Below are 20,477 nucleotides of genomic sequence, written 5' to 3'. Positions count from 1 at the left end.
TCGGTCAAAAACAGGAGTCCCTGATCCCTCTGCTGAATTAGGCCTTCTGCTTGTTAACCAAATAAATGAGCTAAGAAGGCCCCAGCTGTTTCTCAGCCAGTAGTTCCCTCTTGCCCAAGCTAATAAGACGGGGCCAGAAGAGACGGGGACAGAAGAGGCGCGGAGGTGCGTGGTGGTGGGAACTCCCCGGTGCAGGCCAACCAGGCGACATGGGGACATTTTCTGATCTGGGAACTCATTTGGTGCCTTGGGAAGAAGAAGAGCTCAATTGAGAAATAAGCCCTTAACTGGAAGGGAGAGAAAGAGACTTTTGATCCTTATTAAAAACCCGTGCCAGTTACCAAATAAAATAACCCCTACAAACCCAGGTAACAAGAGTTCGCAGCATTTAGTGAGTCCCTCCTTACAATATGCCAGGTGTGCTGGCGCCAGCCAAGTAGATATTATTATTATTCCTCTTCTACATATGAGAGCACTCAGGCTCAGGGAGGTCAAGCAACTTGCCTAAAGAGACACAGCTACGAAATGATGAAGCAGGATCCAGACCCAGACCCGTCTGAGTGGGTAACTCATTCCACTCCACCACACGCCTGTCAGGTAACAGAGTGAGGCAGTCTCACGTGATCAAAGGCTTGCCTGCAGGTGACGCTGCAGCCATGTTAGAAATAGTGGTGACAGCAGTGGTACTAGCCTTGCACTCAGCCTATAAAACAGTGATTCTTATTCTGTTGAAAATTAATTTCTTGGAAATTTAATGCATGGGTTATGTATATTTTTGGAGAGAGAAAACAGGTCTCTTCAAATTCTCAAAAGGGTGCATAATTTTTAACAGGTGAGATCTGCTGTTTCAAAGAGGGGTTAACTGAAACAATTCTTGCTATCCAGGGGTTCAGAGGGCTAAAGCAGAACTAACAGGCACATGAGGAGAACACGCAGAGAGGAGAATAAATGAAACGAGAGCTGACGTTTTTCATTAGGTGCAGAGAATGCTGGGAGGCTGGGGGAGGGGGTGTGGGAAGAAAATATGAAGAGAAAATTCAGAGAAAGAATTAGAATAAGAGCACGAAGGCACTGCCCTAAGCTTTTCTGTTTCACTGCAACCCCTCAGGAGTAGAAACTACACCCAGTCAGGATTCTGACCTGGAAGATGGCAGGTTTCAGGGAACTTGGTTGGTGGTGGTTAACCTGTGAGATGCTCCTTCTAGCTACCCACCCTCATTGCCGGTCCCCCCGCCAGTCAGTCCACTTCCCCCCGCCCTGCCCCACATCGCGGCTGTGGTCTCTCACAGCACCAGGGACGGTGCACAGGGGCGTCTGAGCAGGACTTGGGGGGCTGTGACTTCTGCCACTGAGGCCGCGGGAAGGGTTGGTGTGCAGGCTTCGCTGCTTCCCGCAGTATCTGTGTTGTGCTGTGCCCCGGGATCTTGGGGTCCACAGGGTCATGAGCAAGCGGTCAAGAGCTCTGCTTTCCTATGTGACCCGAGTACTTGTCCTCGCTTTTGCCATTTAGAAAAAGGATCCTCTTCCTGCAAAATGCGCCCAGCCTGCACCGACAAAGATTACTTCTACACGCACACGGCCTGCGATGCCAACGGAGAGGTGGGTAGCTCGGTCTCGGGCCCCCTCTTCCCGCTCCCGGGGCTTTACCACATGGGGGTTCCAGCGGCCACAGAAGCTGCACTAGAGAAACCTCCGAGGCCTGCAGAGTGACTCGGGGCCAGCAGGGGCGAAAGAGATGGCCTCACTCACTTTCAGACCAGAGGCTGTTTTTGCCATCTGTCTCCTCCAAGAGCCATTTAATTTCTTTCTGTTTCTCCCTTCGCTTAGCCTCTCTGCACAATGGTTGCCTGTCTGCTGTGCACACTATTTCCTCACACACTCAGCAGGCTCGTCCCCTCCTCTTGGCTCACGGGAGAACAGCCTGACTCGTCCCTGCTGGTTCCCTCCCCCCCTCTCCCCCGCCCCCAGGCTCTCTGCCTCAGAAAGACCTTCCTCGGCAGTCTGCTGTGCTAGGCACTGAGCTCCAGAGGGAATCAGAGATTCTAAGACAGGCTCCTGCCCTCAGGGAGCGTGGAGACAGCAGGAAGATGGGCCTGACCGAGGCAACAAGATGTGCAGGGCCCTGGGGACCCCGGACTGGCAGGACTCCCCAGGGAAGGCCTCTCTGAGGAGGTCATTTGTTCATTCCAACAGTCAGTCACGGTGCTGGGCACCAGGTACACAGCAGTTAACAAAACCAAGGGAACTTCTCCTCTCAGGGAGTTCAATTCTTGTTGGGGAGCACGCGGAGAAACAACAAAGAACCAACGGGTCTGCAGGTCACAGTCACACCTGAGAACTGCCTGCTCTTCTCATTCCAACTGCGACTGTGACTCAGGCCTGCAGGGGCCCCTGCTCCCCCTCAGAGGCTCCCAGCAGGTGGCAGGGTGCTAACATTTACTGTCACAATGTGACAAATATGCCGCCTGCTAACAAGTGGGAGGGAGAAAAGATAGAACAGAATTAGGAGACAGAGAATGACAGAGCGGAGAGCTGTTGCAGAGAGGGCAGGGGGCGCAGCAGCTGTAGAGGAGGCGGGCCTGTGCCTGGTGAGCCTGGTGAGTGCAAGGAACAGCGGCCAGCGAGCAGGGGTGGCTGCAGGGCACGAGTGGAGGGTCTGTTTTAGATCAGACCCTCTGGATGCACTGTCTGCCTCTCTAAAACAGAGCCTCCCGAGGAGACAGAATGAGGAGTCGGGAAAGCTGCATGCACGCTGAGCGTGTGCTTGGCTGTTAGCATGCACACATGTTTGCTGGCTGGTTGAATTCTGCCTGTTAAGCACAGGATAAAGGCTGGTCCTAGCAGCGACTGTTTCTCACAGTCATCTCTCATTCCCCACCCCCGCCCCAGCCCCAGCCCTCATATTTTTGAGCATCATCTCCTTCCCCAGCAGCAGGTGGGAATGGCCGTGTATCTCATCCGCTGCACCTCAGACTCAGTTCTGCGGCATCTGGTGATCTGTCTGATCGTGTAAAAATTGCCATTATGTGACTGTTGCCCTGTCTCTCTCGCCAACTCTGAGTCTCCAGGTCTGACATATAAATGTATTAGCTTTCTGAGAAAATGCAAAAGCAAAGACAGCACCCAGGAGACAAACTGGGAATCCCATCCATGCCTTTCTGTGCTCTGGGATTTACCAGCTGCTTTTCCTGTGACCTTGGCAGTAATAAGATTCTACATTGGAATCCGAGCTTTCTCTGAAGACAACTGATCCCCCCACCCCATGTCACACAGGGCGTCATTAGGTATATCCCCCTTCATCCAGTCAACATGCATCCAAATGCATTTACTGAGCACAGCCATGTGCCGGGCGCTGGGCTAGGTGCTTGGGGTACATCAATGACCAAAATAAAGATCCCCGCCCTGGTGGGGTTTGCACTATAGCCCAGAATCTCCCCGTCCTCAAAGTCAATTTTCCTAAAGATGTGCTAAGCTGTGTACAGGCTGAGCCGCTCTTGATCTATCTCTGCAGACGCAGCTCATGTACAAATGGGCCCAGCCGAAAATCTGTAACGAGGATCTCGAGGGGGCGGTGAAGCTGCCCGCCTCTGGCGTGAAGACCCGCTGCCCGCCATGCAACCCAGGCTTCTTCAAAACCCACAACAGCACCTGCGAGCCCTGCCCTTACGGCTCTTACTCCAACGGCTCTGGTAACCCCCTTTACTGCCTGGTCCCCGCATCTCATCCATTTGCACAGCACCCACAGGGTGGTCAGCTGTCCTTCTGAGGGAGGAAGTGAGGGCTGGGACGGCCCCGAGGACTAAGTTCAGGAGACGAGCAGTCAGGGTCGGCTCTGTCCGCAGGTCACAGTCACACTTGAGAATGAACTGCCTGCTCTTCTCATTCCAACTGCGACTGCGACTCAGGCCTGCAGGGGCCCCACCCTCCCCCCGGAGGCTCCCCGCTGGTGGCAGGGATGCCAACCGGAAGGTCTGGGAGCTGAAATGGCCAGCTGGACACATATGGACGTATGAGCCATGGTGCAGAGAGGAGTTGGGGGGATTTGTGTCCCTATTCATGTGAATGCATGTACTGCTCATAATGTGACAAATCACATGAACTGTTGGATCAGACCAGAAGATACGTCTACGTTTGGAAAGGAAAAGTTAGGTGGGCGAGGAGGAGAGCTGGGACATGGGCAGGAAGGGTCAGCCTGTGCAGCCTGAGCTCCTTAAATACATTGCCGGAATGTTCTGGGTCAACTTCATAGCCCTGTGCAGCAGTATCAGCACTCCCTTGGTTGGCTGCCCACGACAGTTGCCACTTGTCTGTGTGACAGCAGCCCCGGGCAGGGTGGCTGCAGCCTTCCTGCTGAAGGCATGGATCTGTGGTCCCCCCAGATTGCAGCCACTGCCCAGCGGGGACTGAGCCTGTCGTGGGATTCGAATATAAATGGTGGAACACGCTGCCCACGAACATGGAAACGACCGTTCTCAGTGGGACCAACTTTGAGTACAAGGGCATGACAGGTAAGGGCCTCTCCCCTTGCCACACACTCTCGGCTCCCTGCACACCACACCCACGGCAGCTCTTCCTACATCACGTGTTTTCACACTCATGATGTCCAGGGGGAAATGAGCTAACCGGGCCACGCATCCCTGGAAAGTTCCACCCCTCATAGGCATGCATTCTGCCAAATCTCCTTTCAGAGAGGAAAACGGAACTAGAAACAGCATGCACATGCCCCAAAGGTCTTGCTCTGAGAGCTTCAGAGTCTTTGGCCGAAGTAGCGGGACAGGTGTAACGTGGTCGTGTCCGGCAATGGTTCCAGAGTGTCATCTGGGCGCACGCATGCCCTACACCCAACACCACTGGGGCGTTAACTCTCTGCTCTCCTTTCCAGGCTGGGAGGTGGCCGGGGATTACATTTACACGGCTGCTGGAGCCTCGGACAATGACTTCATGATCCTCACTCTGGTTGTGCCAGGATTTAGGTGAGGAATGCAAAACTAAGGGGACGCCAGCAGCACCTTGGCCACATCCATGTCCCACATACCTTGGAATGCAGTAGAGAGAGGGCTCTGCATGCTGAAGGAGCAGTTCAGACAGAGGGAGCACGGCAATGGGCTGACAGTGTGAACCCGAACCTGACCCAGGGTCTTAGTCGCTGCCCATGCTAACCTACCTACCACTCTCCCGTCCCAGCTAGCTCCTTCCATTCACTGGCCACATGCTACTTAAAGTCGTCCTCCTCACAGCATCAGATACAGTTGTTGTTTTTTTAATTTTTAATAGGACCAGACGTGCCCATAGACAGTTCATTTTTATTTGGGGCAAGAAGATTGGGAGGGATTGTTCTTATCATCATATTTATCCACGTACTCAAGAAGACTAAGGACAAAAAGCAATTTGTTTGCCATTAAAAAAAATACTACAGGCGGTGTGGGACTATGGAATGAGCACTGGACTGGAAGACAGGGCACCTGAATGTTGCCACCTACTCCTACTGGCTTCGTGAACGTGGGAGTCATTGTGCCCCTATAGGCGTTAGGCCCCTGGTCTGTAAAACCAGGGGGAATGACAGGGTGAATTCGGACTAACTCAGGCTGAGATGACTCTTCAGTCCACTTGTTAGCACAACTGTGAGCTTGGGCCTGCAGGTCCTCAGAATTCAAGCAAATGGCCAAAGCCGGGAGAAGGCCCTGAGTGGATTTCCAAAGCCCGAGTGAACTCTTGTGCGCTTGAAAGATGAGGGGGAACCAGTGACTGGGCTTCCTGATTGCCAGGCTGGCCTCTCCATCCCTCCTCCCAGCTCCCTCCTTTCCATCCCTGCCACGGTGCTCGGTCTACAGTGGTGGCTTGGAAGGTGTTCGTTTCCCTTCCCTTAATTGACGTTACTCAGGGCTGAGCAGATATAGCTCATGTTTGAGAGATAAGAAAACTCTTTAGGCTTTTACGGGGGCATGTTTCGATTTGCAAATCTGATCACCATAGTAAAGGCTTCTGTACTTCACCCACTCCTTCCCCACTTTGGCTTTGTAGATGGCTCTCTCTTCCCCAAAGGAAGGAGCAGCCTGAGAACTTTGCTGAAGAGATTACAAGCCGAACTATCTGCTCATTCAACCCAGGCAAAGCTTTCACCATCCCCAAGAGAGAGCTGCTAAGTGAATGTAGACAATGTGCATCTCATGATAGCGGTGCTTCTACAACGTTAATGGACATGTTCATCACCTGGGGATCATGTCAATGTGCGGATTCTGACTCAGGGGGTCTAATAGGGGTCCAAGTTATGCATGTCTAATGAGCTCTAAGTGACGTGATGCTGCTGGTTTGGGGACCGCACTCTGCTTGTGAGGCTACATGGCATTTTACATAGCACCTCCACATGTGGTATGACTTTGGATCTCACCACAGTGATGGGAGGTAAATAAGAAAGATATTATTTCCTCCATTTTACAGATGAGAAAACTTCAGTATGGCTACGTCAAGGTCACATAGCTAAGGGGCAGGACTGGACTTTGTACATGCTCTTTCCAACATACCAGGAGCTTAATCCCACCGCCCCCCCGCATCACGCCTTCCAGCAGACCTTCTGCCGCTCTCTGGGCTCTGCAATAAGCACCGCCCGGCCTCTGAACTGACTTTTAACTTCTGGCCCACAGACCTCCACAGTCGGTGATGGCGGACACAGAGAACAAAGAGGTGGCCAGGATCACATTTGTCTTTGAGACCATCTGTTCGGTGAACTGTGAGCTCTACTTCATGGTGGTATGTTTTCCTTTCTTTGCTTGCGATGGGGTCCCCAGGAAGGGCTATTGGGAGGGTTGGCCTCCTCGGCCCCACTGGTGCATCAACATAACTGACACCCCTGCTCATAGTGATTTCACAGGGGAGGGGCCCAGACTGTCCGTCAGGGGCTTCCCCGTTTAACGTGGATCTGGCCAACTGTGATGGCCCCCGGGATGGCAGCGGCATGCGTGCCCTTTTCCCCGGCAGCCACCCAGCCATCGCGCCTTCTTCACTTGTCTGTCTTGGGTTCAGGGTGTGAATTCTAGGGCCAACACTCCTGTGGAGACGTGGAAAGGCTCTAAAGGCAAGCAGTCCTTCACCTACATCGTTGAGAAGAACGCTACCGTGAGCTTCACCTGGGCCTTCCAGAGGACCACTTTCCACGAGATCGTAAGCACCTCCCCTTCTTCACACCCCTGGCTCCCAGAGAGACCTCTGAACTCAGGAGGATCCTTAGCATTAGTTTGAGTGGGAGTGGGAAGGTCCAACCCCAAGGATTAGAAGGATCTTTAGGGGTCAAGCAGAGAACTGCCTATTGCGGGCCCCTGAGAAGCACCTAGCCTTGTCCAAATGACTTACCTTGTCTCCTCAGCAGCCCTGCCCTGAGGACAAGTGTGTGCCTCACCTGGTACACCCTATTCATCCCTGTTGTTGTTTTTAATAATAACAACTCTGGTTTTATTTTTTTCACTCAACGTAATGCAAATTAAAAACCTGCCTTTTTCTTTTCTTTTTTAAAAATTTACTTTAGAGAGAGAGGAAGGGAGACGGTGAGAGAGAGAGAAACATCCATGTGACAGAGAAAACATCCATCAGTTGTTTCCCACACACGCCCCAACCGGGGACTAAACCTGGGTATATGCCCTGACCGGGAATCAAACCCGTGACTCTCTGTGCACGGAATGCTATTCCAATGAACTGAGCCACACAGACCATGGGCAAGACCTGCTGTTGGAACTGAGCCACACTGGCCATGGGCAAGACCTGCTTTTCTCATATAACAATATCTACTGCTATTTCCCCCATGGCACTTAGTATTTTAGACATCATTTTAAATGGTTCAGATTTGCTTTAAAAATGACAGTAAATGTACATAAAGGGCTACTGTTAAGTGAACAAGAAGAATAAGGTGCTTATCAGATTTTTCTCAAGTATTACAGAATAAAAAAGATTAAGCAGTAATTTACTATTTCCAGAGAACTCAATTGCTGCTGGTGTCTCAGGCCTCTGCCCGCTCTCCTCTTGTTTCCTTGTTTCCAGGGCAGAAAGTACACCAACGATATCGCCAAGATCTATTCCATCAATGTCACCAATGCCATGAATGGGGTGGCCTCCTACTGTCGGCCCTGCGCCCTGGAAGCCTCTGACATGGGCTCCTCCTGTACCTCTTGTCCTGCTGGCTACTACATTAACCGGGATTCAGGAACCTGCCACTCCTGCCCCCCTAACACCATCCTGAAAGCCCACCAGCCCTACGGAGTCCAGGCCTGCAAGCCCTGTGGCTCAGGGACCCAGAGCAACAAGGTGCCAGCAGCGTGTCGTGCATCCTCACCTCAGCCTCAGAGGGCGCCAGGTCTTAGATGGGGTTCTGGAGGGGCTGACCCCCAAGCGTTCCCCATATCCTACTCCCAGGGTGGAGCCCTGGAGGACACACATCCAGGCTGTGACCATGGAAGGCACGTTCTTACCTGTAGAAGTTGATAGTCAGGGGCTAGGCCTCAGTCGTGGACAAGTCTCATCTTCAAGAGATGGGTAAGGGAGATCTGTGACCGTCCGGTCCAGAGGGTTGTTTGGCATCTGGGCAGAGGCCTGAAGGGAAGAAACAGTGGGACCTGTGGCTCCAATTCAGACCTACTTCACTCCAGCCTATTATCATGGGAATCTGCCCCCTCGCCTTGGGGAAGGTAACCCACCTTTGCTAAGACATACGGTTAATTGGCATTGCTGTCCTCTATCCAAGTGGTTTCTTTCTTTTTTTTTTTTTTTAATATATTTTATTGATATTTTACAGAGAGGAAGGGAGAGGGATAGAGAGCTAGAAACATCGATGAGAGAGAAACATCGATCAGCTGCCTCCTGCACACCTCCCACTGGGGATGTGCCCGCAACCAAGGTATATGCCCTTGACCGGAATCAAACCCGGGACCCTTCAGTCTGCAGGCTGACGCTGTATCCACTGAGCCAAACCGGTTTCGGCCCAAGTGGTTTCTTATAAAGCAGTGTGGTTGGCCACGTACAGTCTGAATCTAGGAAAGTACTACGACTAAAAGCTCTTAAGCATTCATTAATGCTTTTAAGTGAATTTGTATTTTACTGACCACAACCACATGGACATACATCTGTAAGGCATTATGTATAGTCTGCAAACGCTGCTCAGTTTAGCTGTGCAGTAAGTGCAACATTCTGCAGATCCTGGAGACCTCTTTGGGGCTTCCTGGACTTTAGCCACACACTTGTTCTCCTCGGGCTCCCTCTGCTGCCAAGGGAGGGAATGACAGTTGTGTAAGGCAGGGCTGAATGAGGACCCTAAAACGGAGTAAGGAAGGGGTTAATGGGGAATAAAGCCCCCTTTGAAGTTGTTTCCTACAGAGACCCTGGGAAAGAGGAATTAGTTAGGGTTCAATTAGTTCTCTCCTACCATCTGGACTCCCTTCTTCGAGTTAGCACCTCGTTTGTTGTCTTCTGCTTGGAAGTAAGAACAGCTATCTTGTGCCTTGAGAGTTCTATAATCTAAGCATAGGGACAAAGCTATGGAATCTGATCCAACTACTTACTAGAAAACAGCAGGTTTGGGTTCGTACATCATACATGTGCTAATGATTGAATGGCAAGATGTACGTAAGCCCCACCAGCCGCTGCTTCACTTCTTCTAGTGCCTACCCGCACGCCTTGCTGCTTCTTCTACCCACGTGGGCTGCACCGGGCTGGGTCTCTGCTGCGGTCCCCCCAAAGGCCCTGCTGCAGCCGGCCTGACGACCTCTTTCCCCTCAGATCCACTCTCTGTGCTACAACGACTGCACCTTCTCAGTCAGCTGGGGGAGCCGGTCGTTAGACTACAACTTCTCGGCTCTGGCAGACCCTGTCTCTCTGGCTGGAGGGCCGAGCTTCACTTCCAAAGGGCTGAAATATTTCCATCACTTCACCTTCAGTCTCTGTGGAAACGAGGTAAGGTGTGCGAGAGCCGATGGTGTGAGAACTGAAAGGGGTTACCGGTGGACCGGAGCTCAGAAATGGACACAGAAGAAAAGCTAGCAAACCTTCAGGCAGGAGGACATTGAGGAGATGAAAGGCTTTCAAATAATTACTACTCTCTTTGAGGACTCCCTCTTTTAAAATTAAGTCATTTAGATTATAAAAATTTAGGAAAATAAAAATGTTTTGAATAAGTTGTCCATTTACTCCTCCCTGACCTTCATTCCCTCACGAGTATATAAAAACTACGCAGGAGAAAAGAGAGAGAGATAGAAACATCAATGATGAAAGATAATCATTGATTGGCTGCCTCCTGCACGCCCCACACTGGGGATCGAGCCCACAACCCAGGCATATGCCCTTGACAGGGATCAAACGCGGAACCCTTCAGTCTGCAGGCCAACGCTCTATCCTCTGAGCCAAACTGGCTAGGGCTCTCTTAATGATTTTTTGAAAAATGGAATAGGTTCCACTTGGTCCTAAGATGGTCTATCTCAAGGCAGGGGAGGGGCTAGTGATGGGGTCTGGGAGCTGCTGTCTGGGAAGTGCTTCAGAGACCAGCATGGCAGAATCACTGCACCAAGGGAGATACAGAGAAGGAATGGGACCCAGGCCAGATGTTCAAAAACCTTCACGGGATCAGTTACATATTTCAGTATCTGTTTAGAAAACTGACTATGATAAGGAAGGCCCTTAATGGATAGATTAGATCTCCCAATCAGTTGCCACCATTACAACCGCACTCATATAGGGTTCCCACATGACTCTAACGAAACAAAAAGACTGGGGTCCCCTGGGCCAGAGTTCCAGAAACTAGGACACCTAGGCCTTATTTTTAGTTTTGGGTTTTTTTTAAAGCTCCTTATAATAAGATCTGGGATGAATCATTCCACTGCAACATGCCATTAGAAGGCTAAAAATTTTAGAAAAAAAAAAAATGTTCCCATTCCCTTTGAAAGCTCTGTGACCATTCTCTCCTTCCTATTTCTTCCTCCCCACACCCTGCTGCCCAGGGTAAGAAAATGGCTGTGTGCACTGAGAATGTCACTGACCTCCGGATTCCTGAGGGGGAGGCAGGTTTCTCCAAATCCATCACGGCCTACGTCTGCCAGGCGCTCATCATCCCTCCAGAGGTGACAGGCTACAAGGCTGGCGTGTCCTCGCAGCCCGTCAGCCTCGCTGACCGGCTTGTCGGTGAGTAGTCCAGCTGCTCCAGCCTGTTTGAGTGTGTCCGCCTGCAAGAGAGTGAGGCTGCCAGGCTCTGAGGTAAAGGGCTCCCCAAGAGGGGCCCAACCTCTGACCTGTTTCCTATTCATCCTGGGGTGCCTAGTGCCCCAGGGGCTTCTGACAAACCTGCGGTTCACCCTTTCATGAGCCACTAGGGGATGGGGTGAGATGAAGGAAGATTGGACATTGACAGGAGTGAAAGAATTGAAGTGGCTGCCAGTGAGAACTAACCAGGAGCTCTGACTTGGCAGGGGTGACAACATATATGATTGTGGATGGAATCACCTCTCCAGCTGAACTGTTCCACCCAGAATCCTTGGGATTACCGGACGTGATCTTCTTTTATAGGTGACGATGGGAGGCCAGACTAATGCAAGTGAAACTTAGGGCTCCTCCACAATTTCTATTGCATGCCCCACCCCCTTCTAGCCACTTAATACTTATCAAGCCAGACCATGCCCAAGGTCTAACAGGTCTGCCTAGCAATGATAGCTGACGGCTGGGAGTCCCCTGATCCCAGCTTCTTGGTATTCCTGGGCAGGTCTGCCTTGGAGACGGGGAGTAACATTGGATGGTCTGCAGACTTCTCTTCTCACCCAAGGACACTCAGTGCTGTGCACACGCTGACCTTTCCTAGACCAGCGCATTTCCCCTTGACCACAGCTTCCAGATCCCTACTTGCTCCAAGTGCACTCCCTGTGTGTCAGGCTACAGCCCAAGTCCTGACTTCCCCAGCAAGGGACCTGCTCCATGTTGATTTCACTTAGTGGCTCTCCAATGGCACAAATGAGCGACTCATTTCCCCATGGGGGCTGGCTTTCACGGCAGGTCCAATGAGGTGACTCAGTCCTGCAGTTCTGGGAGGGCCACCACCATCCGACTCCGATGCAGTCCGCTGAAGCCTGCCCCGGGAAGTCTGTCCCTGCCCAGGTAAAGGGGTAACAAAGCCACCTCTCCTTGGACCTGTTCCATCCAAGAGGCAAAGATTACCAAAAAAGAGCAAACAAGAAAACAGTCTGAGACCAGGGGTGGGCAAACTTTTTGACTCGAGGGCCACAATGGGTTCTTAAACTGGACCGGAGGGCCGGAACAAAAGCATGGATGGAGTGTTTGTGTGAACTAATATAAATTCAAAGTAAAGGAGCGGAGGGGAGAGCAAGAGAACTGGATAGAACAGCCGGATCTGGCCCGCGGGCCATACTTTGCCCACAGCTGGTCTGAGACCCATTACTGGGCTCTTGGGAACATGGTTGTGCTCCAAACCCTCCATCTTCAGATGTCGAGAATGGAGCAGAGGGAAGAGGCAAAGCTGCCTTCACATTCCCAGACTGTTATGGGGGCAGTTGCATAGCAACGTGGCGAACTGCTGGGGCCGAGAGCCAGGTGTCATTCATCTCCCCTGCTCACAAGCCCTGTTGTCGGGGGCACATTTCTCCTCTTCTGTAGGCTTCTTCTCCCTTCTTTATAACATGGGGATAATAAGAAGTTCCCTTGGGGGGTTCTTGTGAGAATGAAATAAGACACTGAGACTTGAGGACTTCTCAGAGTGCCTGGTGTGTACTTGCTATAATTAGGGTTAATAAGGGTTTAGGGAATCCTAGAAATCCCTCCATGACTAAAAGATCCAATTCTGAGTTCAAGAGCTGAGTGCAGTACATCGAGAATTCCCAAACTAATTGGATTACAGCACCCCTCATCTCCTGCCCTCCCCTTCTTTTTCACATAACGCCAACTAACATCTCAAGGGGCACTAGTGCCTTGAGGGAGACCGTTTGGGAAACGCTGCTCCTCAACAACTGACCAGGGAGATGGGGAGCAAAACAGGACATTTGACTCAACGATGTAAGATCCCTGTTCCTGTTGTTGTCAGCATCACAGGAAAGGAACTAAATATGCATGACCTAACGTCCATCCTTGACCCCCACCGCCAGGAAGCTGCATCAAAGTGGCTTTTGCAAAATGTCACACGTCCATGGGGAGACATGGGCAGCATGCTAGAGCTCAGACACCTTACATTGGCTCTCATCTGATGTCAGCAGAAACGCACAGGGTGGGGAGCCAGTGGAGGTCGGGGAGGCATCTTGTCATCAGGGAAATTAGAGAGCAAAACCTGAGCTAGGGCCTAGTTGGCAGGATCCTGGTGAGGCTAACAGTTTGGCAAGGAGAAGATGGACCGGGCAAGCTCTGCGATGTTAGGACTCCAAGCAGATTTTTCTCCACTGATCCAGCGAGTGAGCGCAAGTCTCCTCTTTGCTTTCTAGCACGTGCTCTGATGGGACCTGTGATGGCTGTACCTTCCACTTCCTGTGGGAGAGCGCAGCCGCTTGTCCGCTCTGCTCGGCCGATGACTACCACGCTATCATCAGCAGCTGCGTGGCTGGGGTCCAGGTAGGTTTCTCTGCTCGGAGACTTCCCAGGAGAGAAGGGAATGTGATATCTGAGTTGCTTGTTTTTCTCCCCAACAGAAGACTACCTATGTGTGGCGAGAACCAAAGCTATGCGTGGGCGGCGACTCTCTGCCTGAGCAGAGAATCACCATCTGCAAAACTATAGATTTCTGGCTGAAAGTGGGCATCTCTGCGGGCACCTGTACTGCCATCCTGCTCACCGTCTTGACCTGCTACTTTTGGAAAAAGAATCAAAAGTACATGATGATGGGTATTGGCGTTTGGGGATGGACAGGGCTGGGAGGAGATCATCTAAGAGAGTAAATTCATGGAGCTTTTTTCTGGAGTCAGCCACACACCCCGTGACCCTGGCCAGAGACTTGCTGAGCCACTTATCCCGGGTATGCCTTGGTTGTCCTGACTCCTGAAGAGGGATGGTACCACATGGCAGTGTATAAATAGCTGTTAGAGTCTCCAAAGCAAAGCAAAGCAAAGAGCATCCTTAATTTGTTGTTAATAATAATAAAAGTGATTTTATAATTCCAATATTTCTATTAAGCTTTTAGATCAAAGAAACAGCCAGCCTTAAGGAGCCAAGATTGCTTAGCTATATGCCCAACCGAACATCGCTTTCTAGGCTTGAGTTTCCTTACCCATGGAATGGGAAGATCTGTTCGTAGCCCATCTTCTCTCCCTCTTTCTGCTTATTCCATAATTTGGGGTCTTGTCTTTCCCCTTCCCATTTCACAGACTAGAGTACAAGTACTCCAAGCTGGTGATGAACGCTTCCCTCAAGGACTACGACTTGCCAGCAGCCGACAGCTGCGCCATCATGGAAGGCGAGGACGTGGAGGATGACCTCCTCTATACCAGCAAGAAGACCCTCTTTGGGAAGATCAAATCATTTACCTCCAAGGTAGGGAGCCTGGCCAGCGCACCGAGGTCAGCCTGGAGGGCTGGAGAAGACACCAGTCCATGGGCGCTGAATGGCCCCACGTTCCGGGACCACTGCTTTGCTCCCCACCTGCCACACTCTTCTGTTCCCCCCACCCTGAAAATCCTGGCTTCCGCCTTCTGTATTTTCATACCAATACTCTTTTCCCTGGGGCCCAAGGCTGCTCTTGACCAGGCTCCTTCTCTCCCAACTCCAGTTGATGAACTGTTTGGGCCTTTCAACTTCCAGGAGGAGTAGTGAACCATCCATGTTGTAAGAATCATTTCCCCCCTTTCTTTTCTTTTGGAAGGAGGGGTAGAGGTGATCTCTAGATCAACTTCTGCTAGAAGGCAGGCTCTCCATTGGCCAGTGGCGGGTGCTGTTCCCCAGATGTTTGGCCCTGGCCCCCTGGGGGCTGAGTCATAGCTAAGTCTAAGCTGCTCAGCACTGAGCAATTCTGACCTGGGAGTGTTGGTTTCCATGGGTGGGTGAGTGAGTTTGAAGCTCATTAATACAAGTCAGACAGCACTGTCACTGGGCGTGAGGCCAGCAGTGAGCATCCAAGCAACTCCTCCAGGGCCACAGCCCTCTGCAGGCCCACTCAGCCAGTACCCACACGTCACTGGTGCCCTGAACCAACTCATCCCAACAGGTGTGGGCAGGGAGGGGGGGTAAGACAGTAGACGAGGCCAGGAGGGATGGGGAGCAAAGAAAGGAGGGTGGGTGCTTAGACAGCCGAATCTCATATCCTTTGTGCTGACCTACCAGGGTGGCTCCTTGGCCTCCTTAGGCCTTGATTTTTTAATTTATTTTTTGTTGGTGGGAGAACAATTTACCCTGGGACGCTTGAGTCTTTCTGGAACTTCCACAAAGATGCAAAGCAGAGGGTTTTAAAGGTTTTTCTTATCCTCTGGCTAATTGAAGGGAGCAAGAATAGAGGGAACCTTATGTCTATGTTTCCACAAAGACACTGAAATTCCGTAAGGGTTCCTTCTGTCACCTATTTTCCATTTCTCTCCTTTGTTCCCCAAACTTGACCCTGTGCAGCAGCCAGCTCCTGTCACCATCTCTCTTTCAGAGGACTCCTGATGGATTTGACTCAGTGCCACTGAAGACATCCTCAGGAGGCCCAGACATGGACCTGTGAGAGGCACTGCCCTCCTTTCCTGCCTCCTCACCTTGGCACACCACCTTGCAAGCCTGTGGCGATTTGGTGCCAGCTTCCTGCAACACCCACTGCTGGAAATCTCTTCATTTGTGGCCTTATCAGAAGTTTGAACTTTAGATCTTTTGTGTGTTTTTTATAGAGTATCCAAACTCTCCTTTATGCTTGCCTCAAACCTGCCAAATATACCCAACTTTGTATATTACTCCCTTGCTTGCATCTTGTTTCCCAAAATGGTCCAGCCATCAGAGCCATAGCTTCATCTGCTCATAACTCTTATAGCCCTAGAATGAGAAGCGTTCTCTTTTCTGAAGTATAGAAGCCATTCCTCTGTCCTCTCATTAAAGAGTGGAAGCAGCTGGGAGTTTCCCTGATCATGTGCCCTCGCTCTTGATCTCTTTAGGAGAGAGGCTGGGTGAGGAGGGTATTGGTGTCCCTGGTGCACCATCTTCATGGTGGCCTGGCCTCATCTCTCCTGGGTAAATAGCTCACTCTAAGTGTAATGGATAGGCTGAGGGCTGGGTGAGTAAGGCCTGGGTAAGAAGGCTTGATAAGCACAAAGACTGGCAATAAGGAAGGTTTGGTTTTGTTCTTTAAACTAGGTAACTCCTTTCTTTTCTTAAGTAAGAGAGAAATATTCTCACTGGAGCCAAAGAAAAAAGTTCACTGAGAAAATGCCCAAGGCCCTGGTGGATCTACTCCCCTTGTTTTTTGTTGTTGTTGTTGTTTGTTTTTTGTTTTTGTAATCTCCCACTATCTCCCTATGACACTAAAGAAAACTAGGTAAGCCCCAAACCCCGATGTCCTCCTTCTTTTTACCCGGAGGGATGACAAATCCTGTCAGTGAGGACAATTCCTCATCCTTGAGTGTCCCATTCCTCGAGGCTTGGGCCATATCATGCTATTTTGAAAGAACATAAGGAGGCCATGGTTTTAACAGGGCCATACTGGGGGATGCAGCCCACAGTGGGAGGGACCTGAGGTGGTGATGTTGGCTTTTACTCAGCTACAGAGTATATAACTTCTAGGCTGGCCAGAAAAGCAATTGACTCCCAGGCCCCAAACTCAGCGGAAGAACCAGATTAGTGTTTGAGGAGGAAAAACAAAGGGAGTTGAACAAGGCGTTCACCCAACTGGGACACTTCACACTTTCAAGCCACTGTCCTCCCTTTTTCCTGTTCTCATCTTCTTTGTGTGCCAGCCCACTAAAAAGACTTCTGGCCCCGATTTCTGGCAGCATCCCTTTTGAAAGGTGAGTGGAGTGAGTGTCCTCTGTGGCCCTTTCTCCACTCTTACACCACCTATAATGGATGAACTTTAACTAGAATGGTAAAACCAGAGCAAGGGCTTAAGTTTCCTTTTTCTTTCTACCACTGACCATTCTCCCTCCATCACTATCAGGCTAGAATAAATCATCCCTTAGTCAAGGGCCCAGATGCCCATGGCCTGTGCCTGTCTCCCTTCTTGAGCGGTCATTGGTGACCAGATGGTAGGAACAGAACGCAGGTGGCATTTCTAAGTGGTTTGTCTGCCACAAAATGGTTTGCTGGTCTTCATTAACCATTGCTGTCCCAGAAATGGTCTTATAAAAGGGTCCGCGAGAACTGAAGCCCTGTGTGACTTTGGCAAACAATAGCATCACTGAAGGCGGGCAGCCCCTTTGACTCAATACACCTAGAAGCTTTTCTTTGGGTATCCAAATTCTCCCCCTCTTGTGGGAGTCAGGCTCACAGAAACTGGCCCAGTTGGAATTTCGCCAAAAGGATGCAGACAGCCAGCTCCTGAGCTCCAGCCCAAGGTTTTCTGCTGCCTCAGCAACACCCTGGACATCTACTTGCCCATTGAATAACTTGCTTTTGCGACAGGGGCCACAGGATACGCTTAGACTATTCTAGAGCCGTAGGACAAAGTACATACCCCATTGACTTCTGTATTCTGAAATCTTGAAACGGAGTGTCCCCAGAGCAACCTCAAACCCCACTGATGTAGTCATAGTACTTTAAGGATCTCCTTTGCACCATCCCTCAGTGTACTGACTCCTGTGGATCTATCTCCCCTGTGTCCTGCCAGGAACCCCAGAGTTATGCTATTGGGTCTACCTGTAGCTCCCCTGGCAACTTAGACACATGTTAGATACTTTTTAATAGCTCTTTGGAGCTGTAATTCAAATACCACACAATTCTCTCAATTAAAATGCACAATTCAATGGATGTTAGTGAACTCACAGAATTGTGCGTGCATCACCACAATCAACTTTAGAATAGACACATGTTAGACGGTATATGGGAAAGCCTTATGCCTTTAAGCTAAGGCTATAGTGGTTTGTATAGGCTATTGGGGGGAGGGAGTGTGGGCTCAGCAGATAAAATATTTAAACCTTATTTGGTAACCTAAAGTCCTAGAACACACAAGTAACTCTCATCACGTAGATGTGACCGGTATTTGGCTGGGAATAAAAATGAAGATTGTGGCATAGTCAAGGACCAGGGGATTTTTTATGCCAACAAAACCTTTTTTTATTTATTTTTTGTCTGACTCTACATTAAGATATGACTGACTATATTTATACAACAGAGACTTTGTAACGAATTTTTTCAGCTTTGTGAAACCAAATCTTTTTGTCTCATCAAGACTGGATGGATTTCCTTTTTTATTCTGTATTTCAAGAGTTTGTAGTTTATTAGGGGATGAATATTGCATGTCACATTTTTGTGTGAAATAAAAACATACCTTTCAAGTTGTTTTTCTTGAACGTGGGCTGGATGGCATGATGGGCGGGTGGGACATGGGAAATGTCCTTGAATCTTAAACTGCAGAAGAGAAGGGTTCTGGATCCTTCAGAGAAAAGAGCATCCTCTGAAGCAACACGCCCTGGGCTAGCAGCCTCTTACACCTGTTGAGGAATCAGCCATCAACCAAAGCCTCAGTTTCCACCATACAAAATGCATTTACTGATGCCTCACCTCCCAAGATTGAGTGATGTCCAAACGAGAGGACACATCGAACACTTAGCCTGTTAGTTCCCTTCCTTTCCAGTCGAGCTTTCTCTCGGATGGCATTGAGGCCAGCCACATAAAGTGTTCACAAATACAAGTTAAATTAGCTTGTTAGGGCCTGAGGTGGATTCTTATGGATAAAATCCCAGAGGGAGTCAGGAACCATTTCCCAGGATAGCTGGGTTTTCCCGTGTCGGTTTTTCCTTCATTCGAGTGGAGGGCACTTAATCTCCTCAAAAGAACGTCTGCAGCTGGTTGGTTGTGAGCCACATCTGTTCTGACTGAGTGGTACCTGGGTTGTACTGGTGGTTAAATATTTTAAATATAACCCCTGCTTACAGGGTAAAGTCTGTAAGCCGAGGTGATATTTACCTTCCTTTTAAAAAGGAAAGTAGGAAAGGCATCTGTGTGTCCAGCCTGAACTAAGTGCCCACCTAGTTCTCAGAAGAGCCCTTAACGGCGGGTACTGTCCCCATTATAACAGATGAACTGCACCTCCAATGGAGTTAGTCATGTGGCACATAAGGTCCCCAGCAGCCTACCCTTACACTCTAGCCGCACTGAACTTTAGACTGTCCCTCAGTCATAAGCCGTTTCACACCTCCCTGCCTGGCATATACCTCTGCTCCTCCCCTTACTTCCCCCCCCGCCCCCCCGCCTCACCCCGTCTTCAAAGCCACCCCACTGTGAAACCTTTTCTGGTTCACCCACTGGGGATACAATAGGAAAGAAACAATTATATGGGCAAAGTGCAGTTAATTTTTACTAATTCAACCATATACTGTGCAGCGTCCCAATGCATCAAACAAGAAGCAGACATGACCCAACTTGAAACTCGTGTGTGTGTGTGTGTGTGTGTGTGTGTGTGTGTGTGTGTGTGTGTGTGTGGTGGGGAGGGGGGGCAGGGGGATGTGTGAATGATTTTAAGGGCTTCCTAATCACTGACAAAAGAAGTGAAACATTGTCAGGTGACCAGGTAAGAAAATACTAATGACTTGGTCTAAAACTTATAGACATTTAATTGACTGAAAACCACAGAGCAACAATGGCTATTGCAGAGATATAGAAATTGATGGGGGCCTTGGTCAAATTGCAGTATCGTCCTGATAAGCCAAGATTGCGGGTTCAATCCCCAATGAATGCATAAATAAATGGAACAACAAATCAATGTCTCTCTCTAATCAATAAATTAAAAAAAATGATGGAGGGTTGCATATACAAAACTTTATGGACAACTGAAGAGCTATTCAAGGAGAGTCTGAAATATAAATAATTTCATTTTATCGTTAGAGTTAATCCCACATAAAGTGCAATTTTCTGAACAATACCATGTGGTAGGATAACCGACACCTCATTCCAATGCTAACAGAGGAAGAGGCGGGATCAAAGTCGCCAAGTGCTGGCAGCTTTCCCTGAACCATGCTATTGTTAAATGGTTCCTCCTTGGTTATCCAAGGACAGCAACATCACCTTCTTTTGTTGAGGTGACTCTCTGAGAGAAGGGAGAACTGGAGGTTAGGTTGTCAGGGAAAGACCAGTCGGGAGCCGAAAACCAGGATTACAGGCTTTATTAGGGGAAAAACCTGCCGGGCTGTCTAGCAAGGGGAGAGCAGCAAGCCGTGCAGAGGTGAGCACACCTGAGGGGAGGAATGGGAAGGAATGGGAGCTTAGACTATGGTCCATATAAGGTACACACTTAGTCACTCAGGCTTAGGGCAAGGGCTTGGGGTATTTGGCAGGTGCTGATTGGTTAGTCAATGTGTATGTCCATACAAGGTGCCTGCTTAGGTACTCAGGTATTTCCAGGC

The 20,477-nt window shown here is 50.0% G+C and overlaps 1 protein-coding gene across 4 annotated transcripts in view; it reads left to right on the top strand.

Annotated features, from left to right (window-relative positions):
• ELAPOR1 (endosome-lysosome associated apoptosis and autophagy regulator 1) overlaps window positions 1-18,408 on the top strand; it is a 46,383-nt gene extending 27,975 nt beyond the window's left edge. For 2 of the 4 annotated variants that reach the window (XM_080648796.1, XM_080648799.1), the window contains 15 exons: window positions 1,511-1,599; window positions 3,512-3,689; window positions 4,380-4,508; window positions 4,883-4,973; window positions 6,642-6,747; window positions 7,021-7,158; window positions 8,029-8,292; window positions 9,760-9,933; window positions 10,974-11,154; window positions 11,439-11,535; window positions 12,016-12,117; window positions 13,449-13,575; window positions 13,653-13,831; window positions 14,325-14,490; window positions 15,587-18,408. In XM_080648796.1, coding sequence (XP_080504922.1) covers window positions 1,511-1,599; window positions 3,512-3,689; window positions 4,380-4,508; window positions 4,883-4,973; window positions 6,642-6,747; window positions 7,021-7,158; window positions 8,029-8,292; window positions 9,760-9,933; window positions 10,974-11,154; window positions 11,439-11,535; window positions 12,016-12,117; window positions 13,449-13,575; window positions 13,653-13,831; window positions 14,325-14,490; window positions 15,587-15,655 — 2,090 coding nt within the window. In that variant the 3' untranslated portion in view covers window positions 15,656-18,408. Of the gene's footprint in view, window positions 1-1,510; window positions 1,600-3,511; window positions 3,690-4,379; window positions 4,509-4,882; window positions 4,974-6,641; window positions 6,748-7,020; window positions 7,159-8,028; window positions 8,293-9,759; window positions 9,934-10,973; window positions 11,155-11,438; window positions 11,536-12,015; window positions 12,118-13,448; window positions 13,576-13,652; window positions 13,832-14,324; window positions 14,491-15,555 lie in introns of all 4 variants that reach the window. The other 2 variants (XM_080648798.1, XM_080648797.1) reach the window with 2 other exon arrangements.
• The last annotated feature ends 2,069 nt before the right edge of the window (window positions 18,409-20,477 follow it).

Source organism: Plecotus auritus (genome assembly GCF_963455305.1).
Source record: "Plecotus auritus genome assembly, chromosome: 12".
NCBI lineage: Eukaryota > Metazoa > Chordata > Mammalia > Chiroptera > Vespertilionidae > Plecotus > Plecotus auritus.
This window is presented reverse-complemented; position numbering and strand designations above follow the sequence as displayed.